This window comes from Lutzomyia longipalpis, chromosome 3 (assembly GCF_024334085.1).
Source record: "Lutzomyia longipalpis isolate SR_M1_2022 chromosome 3, ASM2433408v1".
In the NCBI taxonomy this organism is placed as follows: domain Eukaryota; kingdom Metazoa; phylum Arthropoda; class Insecta; order Diptera; family Psychodidae; genus Lutzomyia; species Lutzomyia longipalpis.
In genome coordinates this window covers 10,535,716-10,552,047 of record NC_074709.1, presented here as the reverse complement: position 1 = coordinate 10,552,047, position 16,332 = coordinate 10,535,716, and the positions used below count along the sequence as shown (strand labels likewise).

The following is a 16,332-nucleotide window of genomic DNA, read 5'->3' as shown; positions in this document are numbered from 1 at the left end:
TTTAGAGCGAGGGAACGGGAAAATGAACTTTTAAGGAGTAGAGAAAAAATACATAAAAATGAAAGTAGAACACCAACTAAATTCAATATGGTGGGCAAGATGGGAATTATGAAATTGTAAAAAAAATACTTAACGTAGATGAAAAGAAAATTATACTCTTTTTTTGCATTTTCTACTTTTTTTTTATCAACTTACTAGTGCGCTCTGCATTATTATATTGTAGCTTAGTGGACTTTAGAGGAATACATAAAAAAAATATATGTAGAAATATCGATTTGAATCACAGAAATAGAGACGAATAGATTACAAGGAAATAGAAACAGAGATCCTTTTTGTGACCTAAACAGCAGATTTTACGTTTCGTCCCTGGAAATTAGGGATTTTAATCAAACTGCATAGACATTACTCAATTTAAAAGAGATTTTACCAGAAAAAAGTTTTACATAGTAAAAAAATGCAAATTTCACGTAATTTTTACATAAATACGAATAACAAATCGTCCCTATTTTCGATCCCATAAATTTTTCAAGAAGAAAAACTTCACTAATGTGATGAATCTTTTTTTTTCGAATAGAAGTGAAAAAAAATTTTAAAAAATTTGAAAATTCCATGGAAGGGATTTAAAAAAAAATCTATATTGAATATTGAAGGCAAAAATCTGTAAAAAAAAATAAAACAGGAGATAAGAGTGGCGATTAAACACTTGAAATGTTGTTTATATAACAAAAAAATCTGTATTTTATTTAATTTCTTTCCTTGATGGTGTCTTACCTTGGTAAAGAGCTTCTTGAAAGAAAAGAAACCTTAAATATACCAAGAACTAAACTAACTGCCAACAAGTCTGTGGATTATCCTTATTTATCCATAGCACCCAGAAAAATTCACGTTTTCCAAAGCTTTCGGCTCCGTTTGAAGCCTTCTTCAGTGTCCAAACGTGGGGAAATTTTCCCTATCTTTGGGCGCGTCACAATTAGGCAGAACGAAAAGGCATCTATAAACTGGACGGAGCTCAACTACGTCAACAATTTTCATCACAAAGAATAAAACTAAAGGTAAGTTAAAAAACAAAAGATTTTTTTATTAATTTATTATTCATTCAATAACATTAACAAGACTTTTTAAGTTAGTATCACGAAGCTCACAAAAAATCTTTCATAATTCTTTTTTAATACTTTTTCCCTCAAAATCAAAAACATTTCAATTCAAATTCAAAAATTTAATGTATGATTGAAATTTCACTTTCAACTTTGAGGAATTTCTTCCTGTGTAGATCTTCTCAAATTTCTTTCTAGGAAATGTCCGTGGATGATCATTGGCCAACATCTCCAGCATATGTGGTCTCCCTTTGAGATGTTCAAGAATTTGTGGAACGAAATCTCCATTAATATTTGGGCATTTCACGACATTCAGTACTCTAAGATGGGGACATCGTTTAATCAGCATTTCAAGTCCTTTTGGCGTTACGGGAGCCCATTGGATTTCAAGACGTTGCAGCGTATTCTCACACGAAAGGCTCTCTAGTGTTATATCTGTGCATTTGGACGATGAACTTAAGTCCAATTCCTTGATATTTGTTAAGTATCTGAGTGATTTTTCAGTGTCTGCAGTGATTTCTTTGTCCATAAGTACCAAAGATTCCAATTGATTGTGAATGGAGACCTTCAGAAGGAGCTCATCCATGTTCCATTCGGATTTTTTTCCACAATCAATTTGCAAATGTTTCAATTTTGGTAAATCAGCCAAGATGAGGTAATCATTCATTGAGATAATACGATAGTTTGCAGATATTCCCAAAGTTTCCAAATTGCTCAAAGCTGCAATGTGTTGGAGGCAAATTCTATCAATCCATGAGCAATTTCGTACATTTATACTCCTCAGATTCGGATGTTCCTCGCAGAATTGTCTAAAGAGTTGAGGATTAACATTATGGCAACATTCTAAATTTATATCTCTTATATTTCTCAGTTCTACAAAGAATGTCCCATTGATCTCGGGATTGTTGGGTAATTCCAGTACCTCAAGTTGATCTACCTTAAAGAGACCCTGTAGAATTTTATCAGTTGCATCGCAACCATCAAGTTTCACAACAGTCACTCCGGTGAAAGCTGTTGCCATTTTTGCAAGTGATTCATCATCCATTATTTTGAACCAATGAAAATTAACATTCCGCAATTTTTTTAAAGTACATTCCCACAAAGTTGGGGATCTGATGGTCATTCATCCTAAATGTGGATGCCTTAGCTGTTAGGGTGTGAATACTAGGACCGACTCTGGATGCAATTGCAGTTGCTTCTGCAATTGGTATTTGTTTCTGCATTGCAAATTTATTCCGAAGAAGATGATCAGAGAAATCCAATGTGGTGTAAGTTTTGTAAACTTGTTGTGCAACTGCTTCAAAGCGTTCGCAAACTTCTTCAACCCTTATGAGTTCCTGAAGATTCAGGTAGGACAGAATGTGAAAGAGACAGTCGTCATCTAACATTTTGAGGATTAAATTGCTGTCGTCGTATTCAAGCATTCCATTCTGCTCAACTATATCAATGTCCATGTTTGAAGGTGGAAGCTGAGATGAAATTAAAAAGGAGAAATGTAAGGATTCTAAACTTGTTAGGTTTAGTTGAAAACTAAAACTTCTTATACTTAAACGACCAGGGAACTAAACTTAAAAATGAATTTCCCCAGGTGACCACTCTCTATGATTCACAAATCACAACAGCCATTATCATTTTATCATTGCCAAACTTCTTATCATTGAAATGATATCTATATTGGGAAAATGTCTTAACCCACAAATGAATGAATGAATAAAAGGGCTAATACAATGTCATTTTACAAGATTTTCTCAGCATTACATTTTCTTTTCTTTCGCTAATATCACTCATCATTAAAATCTGACTTTCTCCTAACTGTATCTGGTAAAGGAAGTATAATTATGGAGGTCTTCCTTGAGCCTTCCCATCGATGAATATGCAGACCAATCAAATGATCAAAAGTAATTCAAATCCTTTCAAGAGTTTTAATTTTTTCAAGATTTCATAACTTGAATCTTTAAAATCATGTAATTCTACACAGTAAAGTTTTCAAAATCCTAGCGATTCTTCTTGAGTTTAATTCTACTAACAAAATTGATCAAATAACACTTTAGTTTTCTCACGTGTTTTCTTAGTAGAAATACAAGCTAATCCTCTCGTAGAATACTCTATGTCTAAAGCTTAATCCTATCTGCTTCAATGTCGATCCTTCTGGTTCCTAAAGACATCCCTGATTTTCGATGAGATGTAGGCCTTCATTCCTCTAATCCTCTAGTCTAAATTTCTTCTCCAAGATTTATTATCATTCTTTCGTGACACAGTCTAGCTCGTCTAGCAAGAAGCTCCATAATTCCTGTTTTCCGGTAATCGCCCGGCAAAGGATGTTTCGTCCAATAAATTACGCTTAATTTCCCAAAGCTTTCAACCCTTATCCAGGCCTTTCTAAGTGTTCGTTAAAAGATCTTCTGGACACGTCTCTTGCCGATGATCTCACCCACCTCTAAAATTTGTAGCTTCTTGAACATTCTTTCAGCCACTCTGAGAGAATTCATCACTTTGTAGGACATACTGCTTCTATAATCACGATAAGCTTTACCCAGCAAACAAATTATTGGCGGTATTCTAAGATAAATATAAAGATCAAAATAAAGAAAAAAACCAAGATTTGGTATTCTACTTTAAAATTCCAAGAAATTTTCAGGATAATCTTGGAAATTCAAAATATTTCAAGATTTGGTATTCTAAGATAGAGATTTACGGTCGAACCATAACCTAAAAATCTTGTTTCTTCATACAACTTCCAAGACTTTTAGTATTCTGAGATACGAATCAAAATCAAAATAAAGATTTACAAAATGAATTGTCAAAAGAGACTTGGATAAAAATATTCCAAGATTCTGCATTCTACGATAGAGATTTACGGTCTTATTATAACGTAAAATGTCTTGGATTTATGTGAAATTCCAAGACGGTTTTGGGGTCCTTTGAAAAATTGGTTTTTAAATGAGGTAAAGGCAATGTAAATTCAGTATGGGAGATATGAAAACTCTTGTACAAATATGGGATGCAGATGCAAAATGACGGGTTTTTGCCGGAATTGTGTTCACTCCATCTTGCTAATGATAGAGTGACCTCCGGGATGTACCAGGATTGTCAAATCTTGGACAAATACGGGATGTTGGTGCAAATTTTTTTGTTTTTCACTGGAATTGTGGTCACTTCTCCTTTGTAATGGTGGAGTGACCTCCGGATTGGGGATCTCATCCCCGGATTGACACATCCTGGACAATCCTGGGATGCTGGTGCAAAAATGTTTGTTTTTTGCCGGAATTATGGTCACTTCTCCTTTGTAATGATAAAGTGACCTCCAGATTGGGGATCTCATCCCAGGATTGTCACATCCTGGACATTCCTGGGATGCTGGTGCAAAATTCTGGGTTTTTCGACGGAATTGTGGTCACTCGTGATTGGTAATGATGGAGTGACCTCCAGATTGAGGCTCTCATCCCAGGATTATCAAGTCCTGGACAATTAGGGGATGCTGGTGCAAAATTGTGGGTTTTTCGACGGATTTATGGTCACTTCCTATTAGTAATGTTGGAGTGACCACTACTCTGGCGAAAAAACCACAATTTTGCACCAGCATTCCCTAATTGTCCAGGGCTTGATAGTTCTGGGATGAAATCCCTAGTCCGGAGGTCACTTTATCATTACCAATGAGAAGTGACCACAATTCCGGCGAAAAACAAACATTTTTGCACCAGCATCCCAGGATTGTCCAGGATGTGACAATCCGGGGATGAGATGCCCAATCCGGAGATCACTTTATCATTACCAATGAGAAGTGACCACTAATCCTGCTAATGAGGCAGAAAGCACCTCTCCGACAATATTCATTCCATTCCCGGAGCAATAATGCCTGGGTGGGAATAATAGCCGAGATTATACAATCAGGGCTCCTGGATGTAATGGCAATAGGGAAGAAATTCCCATGAAGTGTTTAAATTTCGTTCAATTATCATCCGAGAGCGAACGAGAAAGCGCAATAGTAAAAAATTAATGCGTTAGAAAGAGATATCGCTAAAGTTTTCTTGGCGCGAAGCTGAAACCAAGAAACTGACAAGTAGGATAACGCAAATTTTGATTTTACTTTCCTGGATAATTCGTCGTAAAGTAGAATACCGACAGTCTTGGTCTTTATTTTGATTTTTATCTTGATCTTGAAAGGTGTCTCTATCCTAGAATACCACCCTATAACTCCGGAAGTTTTATGCAGATTTAACCTGCTGGCCGCCAAGACCTTGGAGCTTCCTTAGAGCGCCAAGGTGGGGTCGTTGAACGACCCCATGAAGGAAGTCGATTTTCTCATAAACTATAAAACCGGGAACTGTCGGGTCACTACCTTTAGACTCCTTATATAGTCCTCTTGCCCCTTGCATCACAAATTCGCCACCCGGAAACACGCAGAAGAAGATATTAGGGAAAAACATTTTTCACTCATTTTTCACTATTTCTTCGTGAGAAATTTGCCACGAAGTTGACCGCAACTGCTATTTTTTTTCACTACTTCCCCACATTCCCCTCACTTCCCGCACCGTGATAAATGGCAATATTTCTCGAATATTCTTTATTGTTTTGCACATTTATATGCTTCTAATTATGTTTTATGTTGTTTATGTTACTTATTCGCGATAATTCTGACACTGAGATGGTAAAGTGAGAAAGTAAACACGGTTGTGTGTTCAACCCCCTCAACCCCCTTCAACCATATGATTTATGATGTGACTAACTTCATTCTAAGAAATTTTCCGCAGCATGGCCGTTACACAAATTTTTGAATTCCCTTCTTCTACATTTTCCTTAATATCTTGTGGTGGACGGATTGAGCTGAAATTTTTACACAACCTCCTCAGATAACTAAGGAACTTATTTCCAAAAGATGGGAATGGTATCTTTTATATTTATTAAGTTATAGCACGAAATATAGGGCTGGGGTCGTTCAACGACCCCGCTTGGCGGCCTAGAGGTTAAAGAAAATAAAGGACTATTGAGGAAAAGACATTCCTTCTGGAGCTTGTTAAATATCAAACTTAAGGATTAATACTTTGTAATTCTTATTTAAATTAAGGAAGATTAGGAAAAACTTCTTCTAAAACTGCTAAACAACTACAGCAAAGAAACCTCTTTTACTGGAAGTTTTAACTGATTAAAGTGGATGATGACAACACACTGTAAGATAAACTTCTAAAAAAGGCAAAAAAAAGATCAGCAATCAATCAGCTGATTGTTCGTTCCGGCAAATAACTTCATATGCCAGAAAATCTAGAAATCATTGTTTTTGTCCTATTTTCTCTGAACTAGTCTATAGAAAGATTAACTTCCGATTAATCTTCTTGCTGGTTTTACTACAATTCATCTGATAATCTTAAAAATAATCATCCAGCTTTGATCAGTGTAAACTTACTCCATAACCTATAAATTCAGTTGGTTGAGTTAGGAGATCGTCGGTTAACAAGCATATGCCGCATAAATTACAATAGAATAATTGCTCATTCAAGCGACGATTTACCAGCTAGGTTCTCTTTCGGAACAAAATTTTTAGGATCCAAAAAAAGGGGTTAATCAATCCACTAAAAAAAGAAATAATGAAATCAAGTTTTTTATAGATCTAATTCAAAATGAGCCCTAACTTAGCGTTATTTTAATGTTTTTATAAAGTTGAATTAACCGATTTTACGTTTTTTTTTCAGAAAGTTCTAATTAAAAGAACCGCTAAAATATTTTTATTTTTACAAAATACAAAATAAAATTAAAAAGCATTTTTTTTAATTTTAAAGCTTTACGGCCCCTTTTCAAGCCACAAGGCCAATAAAAAAATATAAAATAAAATAAAATAAAAAGTCAAAAATTTTTATGGTTGATAAACCCCCATTACCTTCTAATGCTTTTGTGGAAAGATTTCTGTGGAACACACATGGGGGAATCGTTTTTCTCCATTCAAAGCAATTTCTATACGGATGATAGTCGTCCGAGTGTCGAGGAAGTGTGCACGAGAACAGGCAGGATATGAATTTCGCCCAGTCAATCCTCCAAAAGTATGGGTGGAGCGAGGGTAAGTTTGTGAATCCGTGTGGCGCCCCAGGTGATCGCTCAAATGACACGCATCTTGCTTTTTAGGTCAGGGCCTAGGGAAGCACAATTCGGGCATTTCCAAGCCACTGAAAGCCAATCTCAAGTTCGACACGAGTGGCCTGGGTCATGATGGTGCTGCGGAATTCAAGAATAACTGGTGGGAGAATGCCTACAACAGTGCTTCGGCCAATTTAGACGTCAAGTCCGACGGGGAGTCTGTTAAGATGGAACTTAAGGATGGGGAATCCATTAAAATCTCCACGTGCGGCTATGCAAGACCAAATCAGAGTGATGCCACCAAGTCTTCCACGTACGGCAACTTTGTCCGATGTGCCACACTCACTGCCGAAGGGCGGGAAGATCGCATTGAGGAGGAAGATGGTGATACTTTCACGGATTATACGCCATTGGCAAGACCCGCCCTCAATGATGATGACCTCTTCCGTGCATGTGGTGGACGAACAGCTCATAAGGGTGCTCGGCATGGGTTAACGCTATCCGGAAAGCTTGCCCGTTTAGCTGAGCAAGATAATTTACTTCTGCAGAAAATGGGTAAGTCCATGCAGTTCTTTGTTCTCTCTGTCCAGCACTCACACCTCTGACAATCCAAAATAAGGGCAAATTAATGAAAATTCCCTCAAAAAACTTTCCAGGCGAAGATAAAAAGGCACCTGCGGAAGATTTCACCGATTGGCAAACAAAAGTTAGCAAGAGAAAGAAGAAACGACGCCCCATTGCTGCTCCCACGCCACACGGTAGCCCCGAAGCAGCTTCAGATGAACTTCAAGATCTCCTCTATCTCACGGAATATTTGGAATCACCAGCAGCGCGGAGGCGCGAGGGAAAAGTCGATCGAGAGCTATCAGAAGCCACGGAGAAGATTGATCTCTCGGCAAAATTGCCCAAGGATGGCCTCCTGAAGATGAATGCGAAATCTCATGAGATTCACAAGAAGATCAAGAAGAAGAAGAAGAAGCATCGTGAAGCAGAGGACGATACGCAGCGGGAACTTCTCTTTGACTTCCAGGAAACCCTCAAGAAGCGCATTGCTGATAGTGAAAAACGCTGGGAGAAGACGCAAAAGAAGTCCAAGAGGAAGCGCGAAGCAGTCCCGGAAATGAGTGGTGACTACCGAGAAGCGAGCAATTCGACAGATTGCTTCGGTGGTGGTGGGGAGACAAGTCGCAGCCACAAGCGCCTTCGGGTCACGGATGATCCCATCGTCGATCGGGGTGTCTTTGAGACGAGCACGGGAATTGAGGTGGAGCTCGATGATTCCGCATCGGAGCACCGAACAGAGTGTGCGGGGGCACCGCCGAAGAAGTCAAGCAAGAAGGAACGAAGGAAAATGCGTCACATTATGGATAAATTCGCAAAGTCACTCACGACAAAGGAGCCAAGTGATGATGAGGGAATTGATCCTTGATCAGCTGCTTTGGTGAAACATCCGCCGGTACTTCCGGTAAGAATTAGGGAAACAAAAAACTATTGTTGTGTTCGTGAAAAACGGTTTTTCTTTTCTTACACATTTTACACTTTTTGCAACACAAAAACAAAAAAGTCGAGCATTAAGGGGGGTCTCTTGGGCAAATTGTTGGAATTGACATAATTATATGTAGGGGAGAGCGGGGCTAATAAAGTCACTTAAGGGTTTAGAAAAAGCCTAAAATATCATATTTCCTAGCTAGATAGAACAAAATGAACTGAGAAAGAGTTGCAGGGCAGTAAATTTCCTAAAGGAATGAGTTATACATTTCGCTTTATGTGTTTGGGAAATATGATATTTTGAGCTTTTTCTAAACCTTAAAGTGACTTTATTAGCCTCTTTTCTTTTTTCTTGCGCTTTTTCTTAAACTTGGTTTTCCGATATTGGTTTTTGTAGCCTAATTATTGAAGTGTAAGAATATCACTTTTCGCCATTTTGTGTGCGACGCCATCTTGTGATTTTCCACAAAACACAAAAGTAGGTTTTTCTCAGGTTCTACTGGATGGATTTTGATGGGGTAAAAAGCAAATGAAAGAGGAAATACCAATGCAGACTTCGTAGGAACAGAATTTTTAATTTCCATTCTGGGACTGAGAAAAATGGAAAAAAGTCAAAAAATTGTGAACAAAAAACAAATTTTTCCATTTTTCTCAGCCCTAGAATGGAAATTCTAGATCTAGGTAAGATGCGACGCCATCTTGTGATTTTCCTACTTTTCCACAGAACTGCTTTAAAATACAAAGGTAGGTTTTTCTCAGCATCTACTGGATGGATTTAGATGGGGTAAAAAGCAAATGAAAGAAGAAATACCAACACAGACTTTGGTGGAACAGAATTTTGAATTTCCATTCTGGGGCTGAGAAAAATGGAAAAATTTGATTTTTATTCACAATTTTTTGACGTTTTTCCATTTTTCTCAGCCCCAGAATGGAAATTAAAAATTCTGTTCCTACGAAGTCTGCGTTGATATTTCCTCTTTCATTTGCTTTTTACCCCATCAAAATCCATCCAGTAAATCCTGAGAAAAACCTACTTTTGTGTTTTGTGGAAAATCTCAAGATGGCGTCGCATCTAAGATGGCGGAAAGTGATTTTCTTACTCTTCAATAACAAGTCTTTAAATGTGGCCAACAGTTGAAAACCAAGTTTAAGAAAAACCCCAAGAAAAATGAATACATTCAGCTTCACCAACTCTCACAAGAGACCCCCCTTAAGTCCTGTATTCTGCTACAAAAAAATCATCTGTGGGAAGTTTTCCTGCATCAAGGAATTAACAAGGAATTAACAAAATAGCAGAAGAATCATCATAGAGATGAGAAGCAGGATATAGGAAATAAGGGGCTATCACACATTATTTTGAGTACATATATTTATTTTTTAAAGCAATTTCTTGATTAGCAGAATATTCTATTTAATAAAAAAAAAAGAAAAAGGAAAAGAGAACCAATTTTTTATTGATTCTACATTTAAACATCGTAAAACTTCACTGAAAAATGAATTTTAGTAGGTACTATTTTCGTCAACTTATTAAAGTCCTTAAAAGTCATCCTATTCTCCCAAATTATACAATTTTTATATTTTTGTGTTGAGTTTTATATTATTTTTTTTTTCATTCAATAAAAATTTAGAGAAAAAAAACCTTTAATGACTTACCTTTTAGTCCTAAAAGAATCTTAGTGTGATAGACCCTTAAATGAAGAAACTAAAAAAAAATTGTACAGATTCTTACAGTTTACGGTTAAAGGGAAATGTAAAGCAGAATTAAATGAATTATATTATTAAAAAAAAAAGAAATATTATTATTATAAATTGTAAGCATAACTAGAGTGAAGAATGCCGCGTAAACTGGCAGGGCAACGTGTTAGTTAATGATGAAAAAGGATCGTAAAAAAATTAGAAAAAAAACAAATAGTGTAAAATAAAAACGAATATTATTGTTTTCCTTTGCAACTATGCGTGCATAAGCAAGAAGAATTAATATACAATAAATTCATATTTGGATATAATATTTTTTATTCTTTTTATTAAACGGTGGATGTGCTAATCATTAAGTTTTCCATCTATGATCATCTCATCAATCGTTTTTCTTTTAATTATTTCTTCGTTCTTCTAATTTAGAGTTTGGAGATGTTTGATCAAGGCACAACTACAATTCATTTTTTTTTTATTAATCAATAATTTATTTTTTTAATCTTGTTCAAAAGATGCAAATTTCTTAATTTTTTTTTCGAGTTTGAGAAGAAAAAACTTTATTTTATGGAAAAAACTGGCTATTTATATTTGAGTATTCATCAAATGTAGTTTTTTTTTTAAGATTCTGTTTTTGCTTTACTGTGTCTACATGCAATCTCATATTAATTTCTGTAATTTAATCTTCTTTTTTTTTTAATTTTATAGAAGAAAAAGGTATAGATTATGTTTTTTTTTCCTTTACTATTTTGTCTTTTATTTCAAATTTTATTTCTCTTTTTGCGCAACCTATAAAGGAAAAGGAATAACTTTTTTTTTGCTTTCTTTGATAACTACACAAAATGTGATTTTTTTTCTCTCTTTCTCTAAAATGGACCTCACATGAAGATCTCTCTAATGGTTCTTTAATGCCATCAATTTTCCAGTCAAATTGAAACTAAAATCTACAATTTATGTGTGGAACTCAATGCTTCCATTCAGCGTATATTGTGAAAATTGTGCAACCAAGAACGTCAGCATTAGGATATTTTCGTAAAAAAATGGAGATTCTGCAAAATTGTTTCTATACTAACCATCAACGAGAATTTGGCAATAAATGAGATTCTTTGTAGGAAACATTCGAGAATTTGCGAAATTTTTATGCTAGACGTCTTTTAGGATAACTTTCATATGATAGGAACCGAGAAATAAAAATCTAAAAAAGGAGTCTATTCACATTTCTTTCTAAAGTGACATCATGCGAGAATATAGACCGGACATAGAAAACGATCTGTTGATAAAAATCTGAAGAAAATACAAAAGACACGCCCCCATTCTACCCCATATTCTCTTTAAAGGTATAATGCATATGCTGCAGTGCATTAAACGTTGATTTTTAATCTTGAAAACAAAATTAGAATAGAATCATAGATAAGGTGTCTTAGTCAATGTCAAAATGTTTTATAAAATTTATTTCAAGCTAATAAATCAATCGAATGAAGCATTGAAGCAAATGTCATACGCGTCTATTGAAAGAAAAAAGGTATACGCATTTACTTTCTATATCAACTACCTACTTATTCTCTTCGATACTACGCTCCCTTGTGTTGACGTAGTGCCTTTTGAAGTAACTTTAAGACGCAAGGTTTGTATGTAAGAGCATATGCTTCATAGGGTGTGTTTTATACATTTTTAAACAATTTTTTTTTCAAATCTTCTCAACTGATTTCTGTGAAATGTTTTTTGACCTTTCAGAAGAAAATTTTTTTTCTATCTGATGTGTATCTTCGAATGAGGATTCATGACAAGGAACAAATGTGAATAAACTCCTTTTTCATATCACGCTGAATGGTTTACTGTAGGTATATAATATTTTATAATATTTGTTTGCTAACTACACTACATTTTACCCAAAATCAAGTCATCACTAGTCTTTTATTGATTAGACCAAGAAGATTTCTGCAGCAAATGAGATTTCACAGAAGAATTCTTGATCTTAGCTTCTAGGTTGATAATTCTTAATTTTTATCGTCTTATATTCTTGGGAAAGAATAAAATCCATAAAAAAAATTAAGTTTCTCTTTTAATTTTTATTTAAACTTTAGTGAAACTTTGATTAACAGCTGCAGAAATTCAATTACATCCAAAAGATTTTATTTTCTTTTCTCTTAAGCCCTCAATAAGAGACCAGTGATCAAATGAATCATCCCCTAATGCCCTGCAAAATTTTTAATTTATTACAATCCTAAAAAATTCTCTTCTCTGGCATTTCTGATTCAAAGCTGATAAATATCGTTTCATTTTATATTTCTTTGTGAGTTTTTTTTCTCACAATTTCTCCTTTTCCGAATTTCATTTTCTTTCCTTTTTTTAATATTCATAAAATACAAAATATCACTAGCATTTCAAGAAAGAATTCCATATATATAATTCAGCTTCCTTTCCTAATATAGCAATTTCACTTTTAGGTATAATTATTAATTATTAGGTATATTTATTAATTAATAAATCACTTGGTATCTCCTCTACACTCACACACAAAAAATTGTCTCCTCAATAAATTACCCATCGCACAGATCTTCTTACCACAAAGTTAAAACATTCGAAGCGATCAGTTATAGAAGGGAATACTTTGTAAATAAATACTCACGCGTACGGCGAAGTTATTTGCACAATTTTGACCGTCCGAGGACTTTTTTGCTGTTAAAATGAACATCAGGAGCTGGACATTGGATGGTGGTGTTGGTAACAAAGTCATAGGCTCGCCTAATGTCGTCCGGAGAGAGCGGATGCTGCGTTATCATGCCGCGAATGGCACACAAATTCTTCACGACGGTATACGTGAAGAGGGGACTGTGACGTGGCTTGAGCCCAGCACGATTGGCGCAAATCCCAGTGAGGAAGACATCCTCGAGATGGAAGAGAGGTGTCTTGAGGGATGTATTGTACAGAAGTGTTAGCGTATCAGCTGACATAACATACCCCGTGCCTGAGAGGTAATTGGGATACGTTGTACCGCTGTACATGTAAATTGGTGAATACCATTTACTCGTTACATCCGCAATGGGCTTGGCACGGCAAAACAGGAAGCCCATAAGAAGGTGCTTTGGATCCACAATTGCACTCTTCTTCCGTGTCGCCAGGAAGCTGGTGAGATCGTAAAAGGATAGCGTATCATTGTACACGGGTACAATACCCCCGAGGAGGATATGCAGCAAATTGGGCACATTCACGAACACATCATCATCACACTTCATGACAAAGCGTACGCGATCGAGGCAATTATTTGTCACCCATTTGAGGAGCATCACCGTCTTCAGGGTGAGATTATTGTAACTATCCACAAAGCTCTCCTGCACAATATCCCCAAATTGTTCACTCTCCGCCACAATTTGGTTCTGTGTCTCATTACTTTGGGTCTGCCCAAGTAGGAAAATCACCTTCATCCGCACAAAACTCACGCGCTCCGCGGCTTCCGTGACATTCTCCACGGATACATGACTAGATGATGATTGGGGATCTTCATACAAGTATCCACGCCAGCGCTTCAAATCGGCACGTAGGTATTTCCCGCGGAAATTGCTATGTATTCGCGGGAGGTAGTTGTAATTGAATTCGCTTGTATTTCCCCATGTCTCCCTAATTGATTGCCTAAAAAGATAAGGCCAAAGTATTCACATTAGATGTGATTCTTTCAACTACAAAAAAAACTCCTTTAAATTAACTTTGCATTGAAGCTCCACCTTGTAGAATAGAATCTCATAATAATTAGCCAATAAAGACTCTTCTTTAGTTTATGATGAACCAATAAGAATCAAGTAATCTATCTTCTTCTTCTTTATTTACAATTCAACAAGGGAATTTACTTGCGATTCTATTGAGTAAATTAACTAAACTCCACCTCCATTCAAACTGGAGGGGGAGGGGCCTTAGTGTAAAGTTGGGTCCCATCTTTTAATCAGAAAATTCTGCTTTTAAGCAGACACATATTTTTGACTGAGAACAGTTTTTCGCAAATCTGAATGGATTTTTGGGTCATCATTTTGTAGGTTCATCAATGAGCCCGATCGATATACAGGGTGGCCAGGAAGTTAGAGCATGATTTTAACCGCGAATAACTTTTGATTGGATTGAGATATCGCAAAAAAAAACCTCTGCCGCCAAAAAATGCGTAAACTCAAAAAGTTTTATTTGCTTTTTTTATTTCAAGCTGATGTCTTAAAAATTGTAGCCGCTAGAGCAAAAAATGTAAAAGTTACCTTTTGTATGGAAAACGATGAAATATACTGGATTTCATGTCTGTTGAGTTTCTCAAAATCCATTAAAATGACCCAAAGATAATAAAACAACTGAATATTTGACTAAATTTGAATTAAAAAGGCCTTTCCCGACTTTATGCGACCAAATATTCAAGCATTCTAAGAATAAGTATTTTTGAGGAAAAGCAGATATTGCCATCATGGGCAATTCAGCGTTAATTTGGCATGAAAAGTAGTATAATTTGTCATGAAGAATTTATTTGTTAAGAATATTCGAATTATTCGTCGAAATTCGGATTGCTTGAAAACTTTGAAAATTTTTGGAATTTTCTCCTGTGAGCGTCGGGTAAAATTCAATTCAGCAATTAAAACAATTGAATTGCCAGAGCTTTCGACACTCTGCGTGTCATCCTCAGTGGCTATTAGAGGAATAGTCTTTATTTTAGTTCATAATAATTTCTCACAATAAAAGGAAAATTTAGGCAGTTCAGTTAGATTTATCTAATCAATAATTCTTATAATTAATAAATTAAAATATCCCCCGTAAAATAAATTACAAAAAAAGACATTTCAACCTCATTGACTTCAAACAAATAAATAAAAGTATAGGTAACTCGATATGTACATAAATCAACTAACATGGACTTTTATGTCTTGCTCACTCACTCGGAGTACAACAAGAATTCGATAAAACCAACATGAGAAATAATGTAGTAATTATTGATTTTGAAGAAATGAAAGGATATTTACCTGGCGTAGAAATTGTTGGCAGCTGAACAAACAACAATGAGGAGGAAAATGTTGTTTTCCGTGTCAAAGGTGGTCGGTTCAATTAGGGAGGTGTTTAGGTGTGGAAAGACATATTCCGCTGTGTCGCGGGATGTGTTGTAGCTCCAACCAGGGATGCTTACTGGAAGAGAAATGAAAAGCTTTATGAGGGATTCTTTTTCATTCTTTCCTTTCTGAGAAATCTAAACTGTCCAGGAAGCTTTGGATGATGATTTGGGATTATTTGTAAAAGTCTCTGTCTCACCTATTCGATTCTGTATGTTCCGGAAGAGGGGTATGTAGATTAGTGATAGGAGAAAGAGAAGAAATATCAGGATGGCACCACATTGCGTGTAGCACTTTCGCTTTGGACGATTCCTAGGAGCACCAAATACCACTTCATCGTCGCCTTCGTTGTCGGAACTGCTGCCTGTGCTAACCAGGGTATAGTCACTTGTGGTGCGGCGAGATCTCTCCAGTAGATTCGATAAATCTCCCATCATCATTGTGGCCCCCCTGCTGTAGCATCTACCAAAAATATACGTACACACAGAATTAATCAAAGCAAATCGTTTGAGTCTCACTTTCACGTGCTTCCACACCAAAGGCTAACAAGCCATTGCGGGAATACCCACATTGCGGCATTTCCGGGAAATTGGAAAAATTGTACAACAAAACAGGAAGTGCGACAGTGACCTTCGTTTTTCCACCAAATTTTCCAGGATTTTCACACTAAACTCGGGCCAACCGCCTACCCAAAGCCCGTCTCTACTTACCTTTCTTCCTAATTATCTCATTTTCGCAGCGTTTTTTGTTGTAAAAATGCACGAAAACAGAAAGAAAAAATATTTGCAAAATGAAAATATTTCTTTTTTGACACGAGCTTTTTTTCCACGGACATTCCGTTACTTTATAGGAATTTTCATAGGAAACTTCCTCGTGAAAAGGCTACAAAACGGAACAGAAATATTCAAAATCCCCATAAAGAG

At 36.0% G+C, this 16,332-nt stretch overlaps 3 protein-coding genes across 7 annotated transcripts; 1 reads left to right on the top strand and 2 right to left on the bottom strand.

Annotated features, from left to right (window-relative positions):
• Nucleotides 1-1,053: 1,053 nt before the first annotated feature.
• Nucleotides 1,054-4,885, bottom strand: LOC129792005 (uncharacterized). Its single transcript, XM_055830718.1, has 2 exons — nt 3,530-4,885; nt 1,054-2,563 (listed from the first exon to the last, which is right to left on the bottom strand). Exons 1-2 carry the CDS (start codon nt 3,596-3,598, stop codon nt 2,159-2,161), a joined length of 474 nt encoding a protein of 157 aa, XP_055686693.1. The 5' UTR covers nt 3,599-4,885; the 3' UTR covers nt 1,054-2,158.
• A 2,081-nt stretch (nt 4,886-6,966) lies between these two features.
• On the top strand, nt 6,967-10,656 carry LOC129791910 (G patch domain-containing protein 4). 5 transcript variants are annotated; one of them, XM_055830531.1, is made up of 4 exons: nt 6,967-7,143; nt 7,209-7,715; nt 7,817-8,625; nt 10,370-10,656. In XM_055830531.1, the coding sequence occupies exons 1-3, from the start codon at nt 7,098-7,100 to the stop codon at nt 8,587-8,589; spliced, it is 1,326 nt and encodes a 441-aa protein (XP_055686506.1). In that variant the 5' UTR covers nt 6,967-7,097; the 3' UTR covers nt 8,590-8,625; nt 10,370-10,656. The 5 variants fall into 5 exon arrangements, with proteins under 5 accessions (XP_055686506.1, XP_055686508.1, XP_055686507.1 ...); XM_055830533.1 differs by having other exon boundaries at nt 10,032-10,656; XM_055830532.1 differs by having other exon boundaries at nt 9,916-10,442.
• LOC129791902 (beta-1,3-galactosyltransferase 1-like) lies at nt 10,638-16,300 on the bottom strand. Its single transcript, XM_055830520.1, has 4 exons — nt 16,120-16,300; nt 15,609-15,871; nt 15,326-15,485; nt 10,638-13,967 (listed from the first exon to the last, which is right to left on the bottom strand). The coding sequence occupies exons 2-4, from the start codon at nt 15,847-15,849 to the stop codon at nt 12,980-12,982; spliced, it is 1,389 nt and encodes a 462-aa protein (XP_055686495.1). The 5' UTR covers nt 15,850-15,871; nt 16,120-16,300; the 3' UTR covers nt 10,638-12,979.
• Nucleotides 16,301-16,332: the final 32 nt, after the last annotated feature.

Coding starts and splice junctions, on each gene's coding strand:
- LOC129791910 (XM_055830531.1), top strand. CDS start 7,098: ATGAATTTCGCCCAGTCAATCCTCCAAAAGTATGGGTGGAGCGAGG. Junction 7,144..7,208: donor AAAGTATGGGTGGAGCGAGG/GTAAGTTTGTGA, acceptor CTTGCTTTTTAG/GTCAGGGCCTAGGGAAGCAC. Junction 7,716..7,816: donor TTTACTTCTGCAGAAAATGG/GTAAGTCCATGC, acceptor AAAACTTTCCAG/GCGAAGATAAAAAGGCACCT.
- LOC129792005 (XM_055830718.1), bottom strand. CDS start 3,598: ATGTCCTACAAAGTGATGAATTCTCTCAGAGTGGCTGAAAGAATGTTC. Junction 2,564..3,529: donor AGAAGCTACAAATTTTAGAG/GTGGGTGAGATC, acceptor ATTTCATCTCAG/CTTCCACCTTCAAACATGGA.
- LOC129791902 (XM_055830520.1), bottom strand. CDS start 15,849: ATGATGATGGGAGATTTATCGAATCTACTGGAGAGATCTCGCCGCACC. Junction 15,486..15,608: donor GAACATACAGAATCGAATAG/GTGAGACAGAGA, acceptor TTTCTCTTCCAG/TAAGCATCCCTGGTTGGAGC. Junction 13,968..15,325: donor GCCAACAATTTCTACGCCAG/GTAAATATCCTT, acceptor TTATCTTTTTAG/GCAATCAATTAGGGAGACAT.